The sequence below is a fragment of the Pinus tabuliformis genome, chromosome 2_1 (assembly GCF_031772625.1).
Source record: "Pinus tabuliformis cultivar Carrire ecotype Pingquan chromosome 2_1, CPIR1, whole genome shotgun sequence".
In the NCBI taxonomy this organism is placed as follows: Eukaryota; Viridiplantae; Streptophyta; class Pinopsida; order Pinales; family Pinaceae; genus Pinus; species Pinus tabuliformis.
In genome coordinates, this window is record NC_142299.1 from 844,681,578 (window position 1) to 844,694,407 (window position 12,830).

The window sequence follows — 12,830 nt, forward strand, 5'->3', positions numbered from 1 at the left end:
GCATGTGAGAAGATAGACCACTCAGGTCTACTAGGGAAGATGAGGAGGGGTTGCCCACATCATGGTGGGGTCACTAGCGGAGTCGTGGATGTATTGATGCATGTGGGATGGCCGATGATACAGGGTGGTGCAGCAGTTGGCATAGGTGTTCAGTGGTGCACAGATTTGTACCACAGAGTTCAGTGTTCTGGAGAGGAGCAGAGAGGTGTATGGTGGAGTGTCAGGTTGTGCGAGCTTACACTGTGGAGTAGGAGTGATTCACACCACCTTGAGGTTCCACATGGAGCAACAACTACATTGTCACAGGAGGGGTACCGACTGATACAGGATGATATGATAGTTGGTAGTGGTGTCCAACAGTGCACAAAGGGGTGCAATTGGGTGCAGTCGTGTGCCAAGGGGCACAAAGATACACGTTTGTATGCAGGGGAGCACAGGGATGCTTGGCCATAGGTAGTGATGTGTGATGCTACCCATTGGGATTTTGGAGTGTCACCTCCAGGGAGACCGCCTGATAGAGGCGACCGACATGACGATGGGTGTAACTCACCCCAAATCGATGAGGATGCAAATGAGCATCATTTGATGATATCCATGGGGACTTGTGCGCCAGTCTCACTTCCACATTGTTTGCAGGCACAACGGAGTTGGATGTTGTCCCTTGATGCCTTCATCTCGGGCAGTAGGATGTAGAAGGCTCACTCAAGACAGTTAGTTGGGGCACAAAGTGTCCAGAGAGAGGCTTCTCAACGGTGGCATGTGGTCAGGGCATGAGCTGATAGGTAGAGGGCTAGTGAGTGCATGGTTTGGGAGGTAGTATATGCTCCACCCTTGAGTTCACACTTAGGGAGGTGATCATGAGTGAGCTGCAGGGGACATTTCTAGTAGGATAGCCCGAGGTGTTATGTGGGCATGAGGTACAGGGGATGATAGTCCTCGTTAGCAGGAGGATGCCTAGGCTCCAGGCAGTACCCGAATACATCGTTAGGAGCTGGGATAATAGATTTCGTTGTGCAGTCTGGCAGGAGCAAAGAATTTCATCATACGCGGGATAGATTCTTGATTCTGGATGCCCATCCATGGGATACATACATGGGCCAGAGACAAGGCACAGATGGGTCCTAGCAACTAGCAGCATGTCACAACAGCAGCCAGTGGGAATTGGGAGTTGTGGACCTCTAGTATGGTTATGGGATCCTGGGATCCAGTTGACGTGGGGAGACTCCACTATTTAGTGAGTACGGTAAGGATAGTCAATGATCCAGTTCATTATCAGGTTGACACATGGGGGATCACCAAGGTTTTCACCATATGGCAAGGCAGGTGGTTGTTTAGGATTGCGGCCAACCACGGAGTGATAGGCGGGGGCATTGCTGAGTCCCCTTGGCAGGTTGGGCATAACCTCAATCATCATATATATTATGGCCGAGAGTTGCAGGAGATGACGCTCTGGTACAAGCATGTTAGGCAGTTAGTCGTGACTGGAGTGTTGCAGGGTCTGCAGGACAGTTCCTTCCAACGATGGGCATGGGACCCTAGTATCACAGTTCTTAACAGTTCATCTACCCTTGGGAGTGAGCTAGGTTTGAGAAGGGGAGATCATTCCAACCTTCCATTGGATTTTAGTGACTCTTTTTTAGCATGGGGGACTTCACCAACATAAAGGGATGATCAACAAGGGTAGTTTAGGGGAAGTTTGTGTGGGAAAGGATTTATTTCCACAGGGATCGGGTTGTAACTTTAGGTGCCACCCTTGGAGTACATGAGATGGATGACTTAGTAGAGCATATGCACGTGGAGATAGACAGGACTTTATATGATCATGATGCTCTATTTACTAATGTTATGCGGAGGGCTTCGAGTGCCTATAACAAGTTGGATAATGAGTGGAGCAACGGGTGCTTCATGTTGATCAAGATGGCTTTGAATCCTAATATCGAGGGACTCATTCATGACAGTTAGCTTTTGTAGCATCAGATGTGTTCTAGACACAAAATATGGTGGAGAGGTTAGAATACAGGAGATCTACAAAACCCAGAAACCATTTCTGGAAATTCCACCTAGAAGTGTCTCAATTAGATTATTAGTCGTTTTTAAAATATTTCCTAAGTCTAAACTTAGGGAATATGGTTGATTAATCAATATTAATTGAGATAAGGTGAGAATAGTCTAGAAACTCACACGGATCGATCCAGAGATGATCCTAGCCACCGATTAAGTTTTAATCTTAGTCGTTGGTGCTCCAACATTGGATTATAAGAGGACTCAAGAGGTTGATGTGGTGATGGAAAATACACTTGAGAAGTTCGATTTCCAAACTAGTAGCGGTCAATTTCTAGAGAGAGCCAGAGATCGAAGTAGTGAGTGAGGGGCAGAGTCAATGACGTTGGAGAAAGTTTACCAAATCAAGTGAGTACATTTGCAGAGAGGCAAAAGAGCCACAGAGAGGCTAACGCAAGGATTGCGCAGTAGCTTCTAGAGGCAGTTTGATTTCCAAATTCGAGAAGTTGTTTTAGAGTTCCGGTGGCAAAAGAATTTTATAGAGGTTGGGAGAAGCGTTTCCACTATCAGTAGCAAGCAAAAGAGGTAGATCAATTTGAGATCCAGGTCGTATGGATTAGAGATTGCGCAGAGCCGACGCAGAGGGTGACACAGGGTAATTCGTAGAGGGTTTCAAAGGCCAATCTTAAGAGCTGGATTTGCCTGTGGGGTGAGGAAAATTCCTCACTAGATTTTTGCCTGTATTTTTCTTTGTAAGATTGACGGATTCGGCATCCAGATTATTGTACTCAGATTTCATTGTCGCTTAATAATAAAAACCCTCACTGTTGCACTGGTTTTCCCAAGTTGGATTTTTCTGGGGATATTTGTCCAAAAATAATTGTCATTTTTATTGTGTGTGCTAGTATTTTCTCAGTTCTAGCGCTATTTATTTCCGCATCATTTTATTTGTGAAGGTTGCAGTTTGTTTATTTCGATATTTGTCATAACAGATAAATTGTTAGATTAATTAACAATTAGAAGAAATAATACCAGTCGCTGCAATAGGACTTCAGTAGTTGAAATTTTCACAAGTTATCAAAGTGAGACTGATGAGTTGGAGAGCTCAGAAGCAAAAGAAGGAATTTCGTTGTTGAGTAAGAGAAGCAGGCCGAAATTCCCAGGGGCAGTGCAAACCATTCGCCAGAGGGTCGAGTTGCTTGTGGAAATTTGATTTTTCTAAGAGGCAAAAACTTTTTGATTTTTCCAGATCGAGTGATTCCAGAGGCAGAGGGAGCAGCTCAGATTTTTCATTGGCTAGATTTCTGGCTGGATGCAGAGGGTTTTGCAGCAGGTTGCTAGAGGAAAGCTAGCGTCGGGTGGAAGAGAGAAAAGCACACGCAGCAGAGGGAAAGTCTTTCTCAGGGAACTTCTAGTCTCGGAAGTTTGAATTTCTAGTTGCAGATTGGCAGCATCAGCGAGCAAAGCCACACATTCCAGGAGGGAGTGCAAGTAACAAAGCAGTAGCTGAGCGCAGGGAAAGAGGGAGTTTTCAACATTTTTCAAAGATGGCCACTATCAGGCTTAGAGATTAGGATAGGTTGGATGGAGCTTCCAACTACGCCATGTGGAAGGCAAGGATGTCCTTCCTTCTCGATGAATATGACCTGAAAGCCTACATTGATAATGTAGTGGCAGCTCCCAAGGATGCGATCAGATGAAGGAATACCGAAAAGAAATGGCGTGGGCGAAAAGGTTGATCTTAGATGGAGTCCGAGATCATATAGTCTCACGCATAGTTGGCCAAGGGACATCCAAAGAGATGTGGGATGCTCTCTCCATGTTGTATCACGATGCAGAAGGGGGAAGGCATAGATCCCTTCCTCACCAGAATTCAGGTGGTCTAAAACTAGCTTGCAGTTGTTGGGGTAGCGCCTTAACCCACAAAACTAGTGTGATTGGCACTCAATAGTGTCTCAGAGGAGTGGCAGGTATCCGTACAAAGTATCTTGGGCAGAGATACCTTGCCACGATGTGGGCCGATTTGCAACAGGAGGAGTTGAGAAGAGCTCTGTTGAAGAGATCTATCAGTGGCAGTAGTAGCAGCAGACAAAAGGTGTTGAAGGAGGAGGAGAATGTGGCCCTCACATTTAAGGGTTCCAGTTAGTGGCAAGGGGAACAGAGGAAGAAGAAGAAGGACCTACGAAAGGTCAAGTGCTTCAGGTGTGGTGAGCTCGGTCACTACAGTACCCAATGTCCTCTCAGAAAGAAGGACAAGGAAGAGAAGCTGGAACAAGAAGTAGCTTCAGCAGAGATCAATAGGCTGTCCTCCAGGTTGGAGGAAGACTTTGCGATGTTCACCAATATACCTCCAAGAGTGAGGTGGGGTGACTTGGAGTTGTAGCCCCAAAGCTACAGATGGGAAGGGTCCTTGAGGAGTCCACCTCATGGATCAATATTAGGCAAGGGGGCCCAAAGTTTTCAGTAGCAAGATGGATCAATGGCAGTAGATGTAGTCAGATACCAGAGTGACTGTGCAGAGACTAGTAGCAATCACAAACTGGGGAGCATAGTGCAAAGTTGGCAGCAGTGCAGGTGGCACAAAGCAAAGTCAGCAGCAACGCAGATTCTTTAGAGACAATGCAGAGGCTAGTAGCAGCGAGAGGCTCGGGTGAGAGATGCATCATACTGAACACAATTGATTTAGTATTTTGGATGTTTTTTAGTTGCAGATGCAAAGTTGGCAGAAGTACAGCAAAGTTAGCAGCAACACAGGTGCAGCATCAGAGTTGCGCAATGGGTAGTGGCAGGCAGTCACAGAGGCTAGACATCAGCAGCATGACAGGAGATGATACAGAGACAAAGTGTTGTAGCAGGGTGTGCAACAATAGAACACATTCCTCACTAAGAGGGAGTGTTAGTTTTTGTAGCATCAAATGTGTTCTAGCCACAAAATATGGTGGAGAGGATAGAATACATGAGATCTCCAAAACCCATAGATTGTTTCTGGAAATTCCACCTAGAAGTGCCTTAATTAGATTACTAGTCATTTTTTAAATATTTCCTAAGTCTAAACTTAGGGAATATGGTTAATTAATCAATATTAATTGAAATAAGGTGAGAATAGTCTAAAAACTCACACGAATCGATCCAGAGATGATCCTAGCCATTGATTAATTTTTAATCTTGGTCGTTGGTGCTCCAATAGTGGATTATAACAGGAGGTCGACGTGGTGATGGAGAATACACTTGAGCAGTTTGATTTCCTTGGCAGATCGATTTCCAAAGTAGCAACAGTCAGTGATCGAAGAGAGCCAGAGATCGAAGTAGTGAGTGAGGGGTAAAGACAATGACGTTGGAGGAAGTTTTCCAGATAGAGTGAGTGCATATGCAGAGAGGCAGAAGAGCCACAGAGAGGCTAACATAGGGACTACGCAGTAGCTTCTAGAGGCAGTTCGATTTGCAAAAGTGTTTCAAGAGTCAGTAGCAAGCAGACGAGGCAGATCAATTTGAGATCCAGACCGTACGAATTAGAGCTTGTGTAGAGCCCACACAGAGGGTGACGCGGGGCAATTCACAAAGGGTTTTAGAGGCCAGTCTTCAGAGCCCAATTTTGCTGTGAGGTGAGGAAAATTCCTCACTAGATTTTTGCCAATATTTTTCTCTGTAGAATTGCCAGATTCGACATCCAGATTAATGTACTCAGATTTCACTGCTTCTTAATAATAAAAACCCTCATTGTTGCACTGGTTTTCCCAAGTTGGGTTTTTCTAAGGACATTTATCCAAAAATAATTGTGTCATTTTCATTGTGTGTGTGATTTCTGCATAATTTTATTTGTGAAGGTTGCAATGTGTTTATTTCGATATTTGTTGTAGCAAACAAATCGTTAAATTAATTAACAATTAGAAGAAATAACACCAGTTGCTGCAATAGGATTTCAGTAGTTGAAATTTTCACAATGACAAGAGAGTGTTGGGGACAAGGATGACTTAGTGGCACATTTGGGACCCCGATATCATTTGCAGTAGCCATGTGGGTAAGCTGATAAAGAGGGCGCTTGTTCAGGCATTGCTTGAGGACAAGCAATTTTTGGTGGGGAGGACTATCATGTCCCCAATTAATAATTTTTCCAAGGGAGTTCTAAATTTTGCAATTTTTGGCAGTTAATTAATATTTCACATATAAACTTAGGAAAAGTGGGTGAAAAAGGAAAATTTATAAAGGTGTCAACCCCAAACATTGGAAAAGCTAGGAAATTCAATGGGAAGTGGAGAGTGGGGGCCACTCCAAGGGAATACGCATCCCTTAGAGGAATCTGAATTGGGTGAGAGAGGGAATTCGATGGGTGGAGCCCACAAGGAGCATGTGGGATGGCTGACTAGAAATCAGAGGTGAGATCTCATTTTGGGGGCTTTTGACACTTTGAATTTTAGAATTAGAGTACTCTTGAGCTGCTTAGCCAAGACTACCAGTGCTACTTAGCACAAGGAGATTTTCAAGCGGAAATCTCATCTCTTTCCTCGGTGAACTCAGAGTGCCACTCTAGGAGAAATTTTTAGACTTAATGGATAGACATTTGTTGGAGTTTGTGGGACAAATCAGCTCTTGTTTTAGTCAGCCCGAAATTCCAGGAGGATGCAGGGGCAGAAGTCCTTCCACTGAGTTGAGGGAGTTTCAAAGGAAATTTTGGCCAACGAATTTAGGAGAAATTTCACTAAGGGTGGACTAACATTTGGGGTGAATTTCAGAGTTGGAAGTTGTTGCTCCTGTGAGAGCCAAATCCAACATTTTTAGGGCCTGCGCAGTGGTGTTGCCAAGCAAATTTTGTGGGGATGTAGTCATCTCATTTGTGTTGGGCTTGAGAAGGGATTTCACACACATTTTCCAAAGGAATTTTGCAAGGCCACTCTACAGCTAATTGAGGAGGGATTGTGACATATTCATTAGTTGTAGTTTGTGGGGGAGGCAGAATCCGTCAAGGAGGGCATAGCACCAAATTTGGGTAATTTCGGGAGGTCGGAATTAGCCCAAATCATTTTTGGGTTTTGATGGACTAGACTCAAGGAGTTGGCTCCTAATTTTGCAGAATTTTTGGGGGATTTTTGGTGTTCCAAACAGCAGAATTATTTGGCCACCAGTGGGGAAGAGTGAGCTTAAAATTTGGGTCACAGGTGGTCAGTAGAATTTGCCCAAACCCTTTTTGGGTTTTTTGGGTTTTTGGTGGAGAGCTCAAGAATAGTTTGGTAGAATTTTCTGAGAACTTTTGGAGGCTCAAACAGGGGTTTCTTCCAGCCAATAGTTGCAGAATTTCTAGGGCCAGTGCAAAACATTGAGTAGAAGCCTTTCTTTTGCATCCGGGTAGCATTTTTCTCACCTGGAATTGTCTAGTTTGGTTTGGCAAGCCCAGGTGCACATATTTCATGCATTGTAGGGAAATGCTTCATCTACGAGGTCATCATGTTGTCTAGAAGTTTAGCATGACCTGGGAATCATGTGGAGTATGAGTGGAATAGCATGCCCTCGAGGCCTCAATTGCTCTATGCAAAACTCAAGTGAAAGAAACCATCCATTAGGGGCAATGAGCATAGGCACATCAAAGTGGACCATAATTAGCTATTAAGGGCATAACAATACTTCGAGCTGGGATTACCTTCAAATATCTAACTAGACCAAGTCCCATAAAAGTGTTCCCTATCTTTGTAAAGGTGGCTACGTAATCAACTCTATTAGGTACTTCCATCCCCTAAGGAGAGGTGTCATTTCCAAGGTTAACCCTTCAATTCATAGCTGGTAGTGACAATAGGAGGCAACGAAGGGGAATGACTTCATGGCTAAGTGCCATGGCCAAGGGGCCAACTAATGGAGGTCCACATTCTGAGTGTATAGATGTAATGGGGGAAGAAATCGTGGAGGCATGAGTTACCCCTTTCTTTGGCCTACTTTTTCCACCCCTCTGGTGCACCTTTTACTTTTTGGTAATGCTTTTATATGATGCATAGCTCAAGGGTCCAAGCTTGCTTGTTATGATGTAGCATTTATTTACCCCTTTAAGATGAGTCAATTTATCACTCATCGGGGTTGGGATGTGTAAGGGATCCTTATGATGAGATGGAGCATCTAGAGCTCAAGAACTGAGTGATGGCTAATGAGGAGGGTAGAGCTCATGCTAGGATTTTATACACATGCTAATTATGTCCGGACCATCTTTCCCATTTTAACTTTTCTTTTTCTTTTATTGTAGCCATATTATGCTTTTATCATTCTTGTAGCTGCATCAACTCCCAAGGATAAGTTTTTTGGCCCTACTCAAGGATGTGGATGTATGAGTTCCAAATCGCAATGAACTAATGACAGTTAACCCCAAGGATGGATGTGGTATTAAGCGAATGATGCAAGATTTAAAATATGGAATGGTCATGGACACACTATTTCAATCCAAGTTTCCCAAGTAGTGCCCCTCTTGTAACACTAAGGCCTTACTGGAGGTCCAATTGGACTAGGGCTAAAGACTAACCCCCCTGGTAAGGTAAGAGAACAAGTTTACAGTCACGATTGGTCAATCATCTAGATCACCCCTTTATCCATGATAGAATGCCCAAAACATTAAGTAAAAGCACTTGATTGCAAAATTGTTAAAGTATCTATTAGAGTGATAGTACATCTTCATTTAGGAGGAATGTCGGATGGTAAGAGGTGAATGACCCATGCAAATGGTAGACGAATGTGGCATATAATCATCATTGAGCAATGTGTCGGGCTACTGGCTGGTTTGCTGTCCAAGATAGGAGAAAAGCTTTCTCCCATAGGGTTACAATTTTGGTGGGTGACAGGGAGCTAAAGTACATGCAATGCCAAATATTAAATTTTGATCTAGTTTACTTTCCCAGCAAAGTATATTGACACTCGTTAAATTGGTACTTACATATCTCTAAAAATCAAAATCAAAGTGATACATGCACAGAAAAGTTGTTATGCAATCCTAATCCTAAATCTATAAGAAACACAGTGTGTGTGGTAAACAATAATCAAAGCATTCTCATTACTACTGGAAACAGGCCCTGCCCTATGCCTTACAATTGAACATGTAAATATTATCAAATTTCTATTCGATAATGGCATCTTGTAGAAATCCCAAAAAATTCTCTATAGAATCTGCAATCTGTTGCAAAACTTGTCAAGAATCAACATATTTGCATTATAAAAAATTAAATTATAGATTATATTATTTTTAAAAATTTCATTTATCTGGATCCTAGCACTTCGAAATTCCAGCAGATCCATATCTGTATCCTGTTAACTTAGCTTCACAGTAATCGCACACTATAACAAGACTCGCCATTTTACATCAACAATATATTTTTCTTAATTCTTGAAAGCATCAGTTCTATAATTTAATGGTTAAACCCGAAGGTTATTCCAATTGATGTTACACAACCTTAATATATCAATACAATCAGAAAAACATTGTTTGCCTGCCAAGGATCATACTTGCAAGTTCTGGGCAAGTATTCATGAGTTTTAGCAAGTCCAACAAGTCTAACAAATCCATGGTGAGCATTGAATCCTGACAAAGTTTTACCCTGAAATTTCGATGAATACTCATTTCACGCAAGACTTGGCAAAACTCATGAATCTGCCAATTCTCACTGTCTCACAACACTGGTCCTGACTCCTATGTCCTTGATTTATGGTGAATGTCTGATGAATGAGAATTCCATTTATGATAGCTTTCTTTTGGTTTTAGATTCAGATATTAAAATTCTTGTGCATCAAGGAGTCAAACCTGTAATTGCCCTACAAAAATTCTTTTTATTCTCCCCATCACCTAAGTTGACTAAAATAGCTATCACTTCATAAAATCCCCAAGTTGCAAATTTCTTAGGAATACCCCTCAAGTTTGAAAAACATTAACTCAGAACTGACACAGACTCTGTGGTGACAAGGGCACTTTCCCTCGTTTGCTTGTACATGATATGAACAAAGTTTGTTATCAGACAAAATATTCAAAATGTATGCAATATAAAGAAATTCGTGTACACAATATGTAAATTGTATATAAGTAATTGATAGTAGAAAATATGATGATTTGATAGTACAATGGGGCCCTGTATATATACTACAGCAGACTTCCCTTTCATTAATAGCCATGTCCTTTGGGACATATCCTTTCATAATTATAATTATATTGTATTATTATTATTATTATTATTTATATTTATTTTATACATATTTATGTTCATAACATTTTCTTCCCCTTAAAAATGCTTTGTCCTGAAAGCATATTGATAAAAAGGCTTGATATTGTTTTTTTGTTGTGCAATTTCTTTGCATCTTTCCCAATTCTTGAAGCTATCATCTTTGATGATACAATATCATATGAACCTCTGATTGATAAGCAAAATTGTTGAACGGAAAAATGATCTAACCATCCCAATTCAATGTTCTATGGAAAGTTGTGCATATAGGATTTCCAAGATGAATTATTATCATGAGACTTGACAGTACTAGTATCAATATTCTTCTAGAGATGGGTTAATGTTTTCCTTATGAGTGATGTTGATACATTGACTGTTTAATGCACCTACTCTTATGATGTGGACGTCAATAATGAGTTCTTGTAATAAGATTTTCCTTTATCATGCTTGTAATCTTCACACAGTGGCTCTTCACTTGAAATTTCTGTTGTTTGCACTACAACATCTGAGTATGTCTCCACTTCAATTGGATTGGGGTCATTTTGAACTATGAGATTAATGGGATCTATAGTTGTTCCCTTTAATTCAACTTGAATTTTCACATCTGAAGATATCAATGCTTCCCATTCGATCAGTAGTTGTACTTTGTTTTCCAGTGACTTCTTATCCTTCTTAAGCTTCTTAATTTGCATAAGAAATTTTTCAATAAAAATTGGCAAAAGGTCTGATTATGGTCAACAACCAGAACCGCAGAGAAACTTTGACCAAAAGAATGACTATGGCTAAATGCCAAGTCAGACAAGGTCTAAGAAGAAGTGTGTCAATGGCCGGGATCCGAATTGGATCCAATATCAAATGAGACGAACAAAGTTTGTTATGACACGAAATAAGTAATTAGCAGTAAAAAATAAGATGATTTGCTGTACAGTGGGGACCCGTGTATATACTACAGCAGAGTGCTCTTTCATTAATAGCCATGTACTTTGGGGCATGTCTTTTCATGATTATTAATTATATTGTATTAATTAATTATCATTATTATTATATTTATTTTATACATATTTATGTTCATAACAGTACAAGAAACTTAGAGACTAATTCCTAAAAGGATAATTTGAGTCATAACAGGTATGAGATCAGAATGATGCTACTTGTCCCAACCTTTCATGAAGCAAAAGATATTTACAATCAGAAATTGCAAGGAAGAGAGCAATAAGGTTCATTGTGCATGAATACTATAAGAAATAAATGCTATTTAAGATGTCAACAACTTTATCACATATTGGAACAAACACTTAGCAATATTTGTCAACAAATAGCCATTAAAAAACTGATAGAAGAGTTTGACAAAGTACAGCAAGATTGCGCAAATACTGAACAGAAATAAATAATGAGATGCAACGTTACCCTTCAACCAACAGGTTGTACTTGCCCTTATCTTGGTTAATGACTGCACGCTCCACTGTTGAAATACCCTGCAAGTGAAAAATACAGAAAACAGCCACCCAAGTTATAGGACATAACCCTAAAGGTCAAACTGTTGAAAATATCATTGACAACTTTAATACTTGGAAGAAACGATAAAAAATAGACATTGAATTGCAAAAAAGTTATCATCTTTGAAAGGAAGCTGTCATTTTTGTAGAAAATGAGACATTATAATGAGAATACAAAGAATTACTATAACATTTCTTTCACTGACCTTCACAATAACCTTTGGAAGCATGTTTCTCAAGAAATGCATAGCAAAGTAAAGCTTCATTCTATCTGCTTCAGGTGGAAAAATCACCAGTTTCTCATGGTCCAGAACCCTAAGGTGCTGCAAGATTTCTCATTTTAGAACCGGACATATAATTATCATATCTAAATGAGTAACTCATCTGTAAACAACTAGAAATCAAGGTTTTCCATGTCTAATAGTGAAAGCCAATGATTTTCCATAAATATTTCCGAAATTAAATCTTCAACACCAGAAAACAATGTAAACAAGAATAAACCTGCTGCTTCAGTTTCATTTTTGGAGTGACCAAAATAGCTTCTGCCACAGTATAAGCAGAAATGTCAAGCTGTAGGGACTCAATTCTCTTCATATCTAGCTTGACTGATATAAATGCTTGTCCAGGTCTCAATACTGTCTTTATGCTCTTAGCAACCTATATCAAGAGCATTTGGATAAATAAGAATATAGATTTCTATAACAGGCATCCATGTTCAGAAAATAGGATCTTTACAATTAGATACAGCACAATATATGATAAATTGCTAGCAAAATAAAGCACCGCAAAAACATCATCAATTGTATACCTTTAGGATTTTCCTTAATTTTCATGCAACAATATTCAACTATTAGTCACTTGAAACGTTACCATCAAAGGAAGGAAAGGAGTTCACTGCCAAAAGTTTTACCTACTTATCTGGAATCTGGATGATCAGATAAAGCAGCTTAACTAGAAAAATAATTATGTATTTACTATTAGGAAATGGGTAGGTGCACTTAATAAAGGATACGGAAGGGTTCCTTTGGTCCTGTTATATTTAGGAATATAGGCATGTATGGTTTTTAAAATTACCTATGAATGCTGACCGTTAGGAAAGGAATGTGTTTCTATCAATAGCAATGTCTATAAAATGGCAATCTTGTAAGTTTAGTGG

The 12,830-nt window shown here is 40.5% G+C and overlaps 1 protein-coding gene across 1 annotated transcript in view; it reads right to left on the minus strand.

Moving 5' to 3' along the window:
* LOC149203291 (DNA-directed RNA polymerase III subunit 1-like) overlaps positions 1–12,327 on the minus strand; it is a 57,727-nt gene extending 45,400 nt beyond the window's left edge. Inside the window, exons 1-3 of the mRNA XM_089400171.1 lie at positions 12,176–12,327; positions 11,881–11,997; positions 11,586–11,653 (exon numbers count right to left, since the gene is read on the minus strand). Of these exons, the coding sequence (XP_089256297.1) occupies positions 11,586–11,653; positions 11,881–11,997; positions 12,176–12,268 (278 nt within the window). The 5' untranslated portion in view covers positions 12,269–12,327. The remainder of the gene's footprint in view (positions 1–11,585; positions 11,654–11,880; positions 11,998–12,175) is intronic.
* Positions 12,328–12,830: the final 503 nt, after the last annotated feature.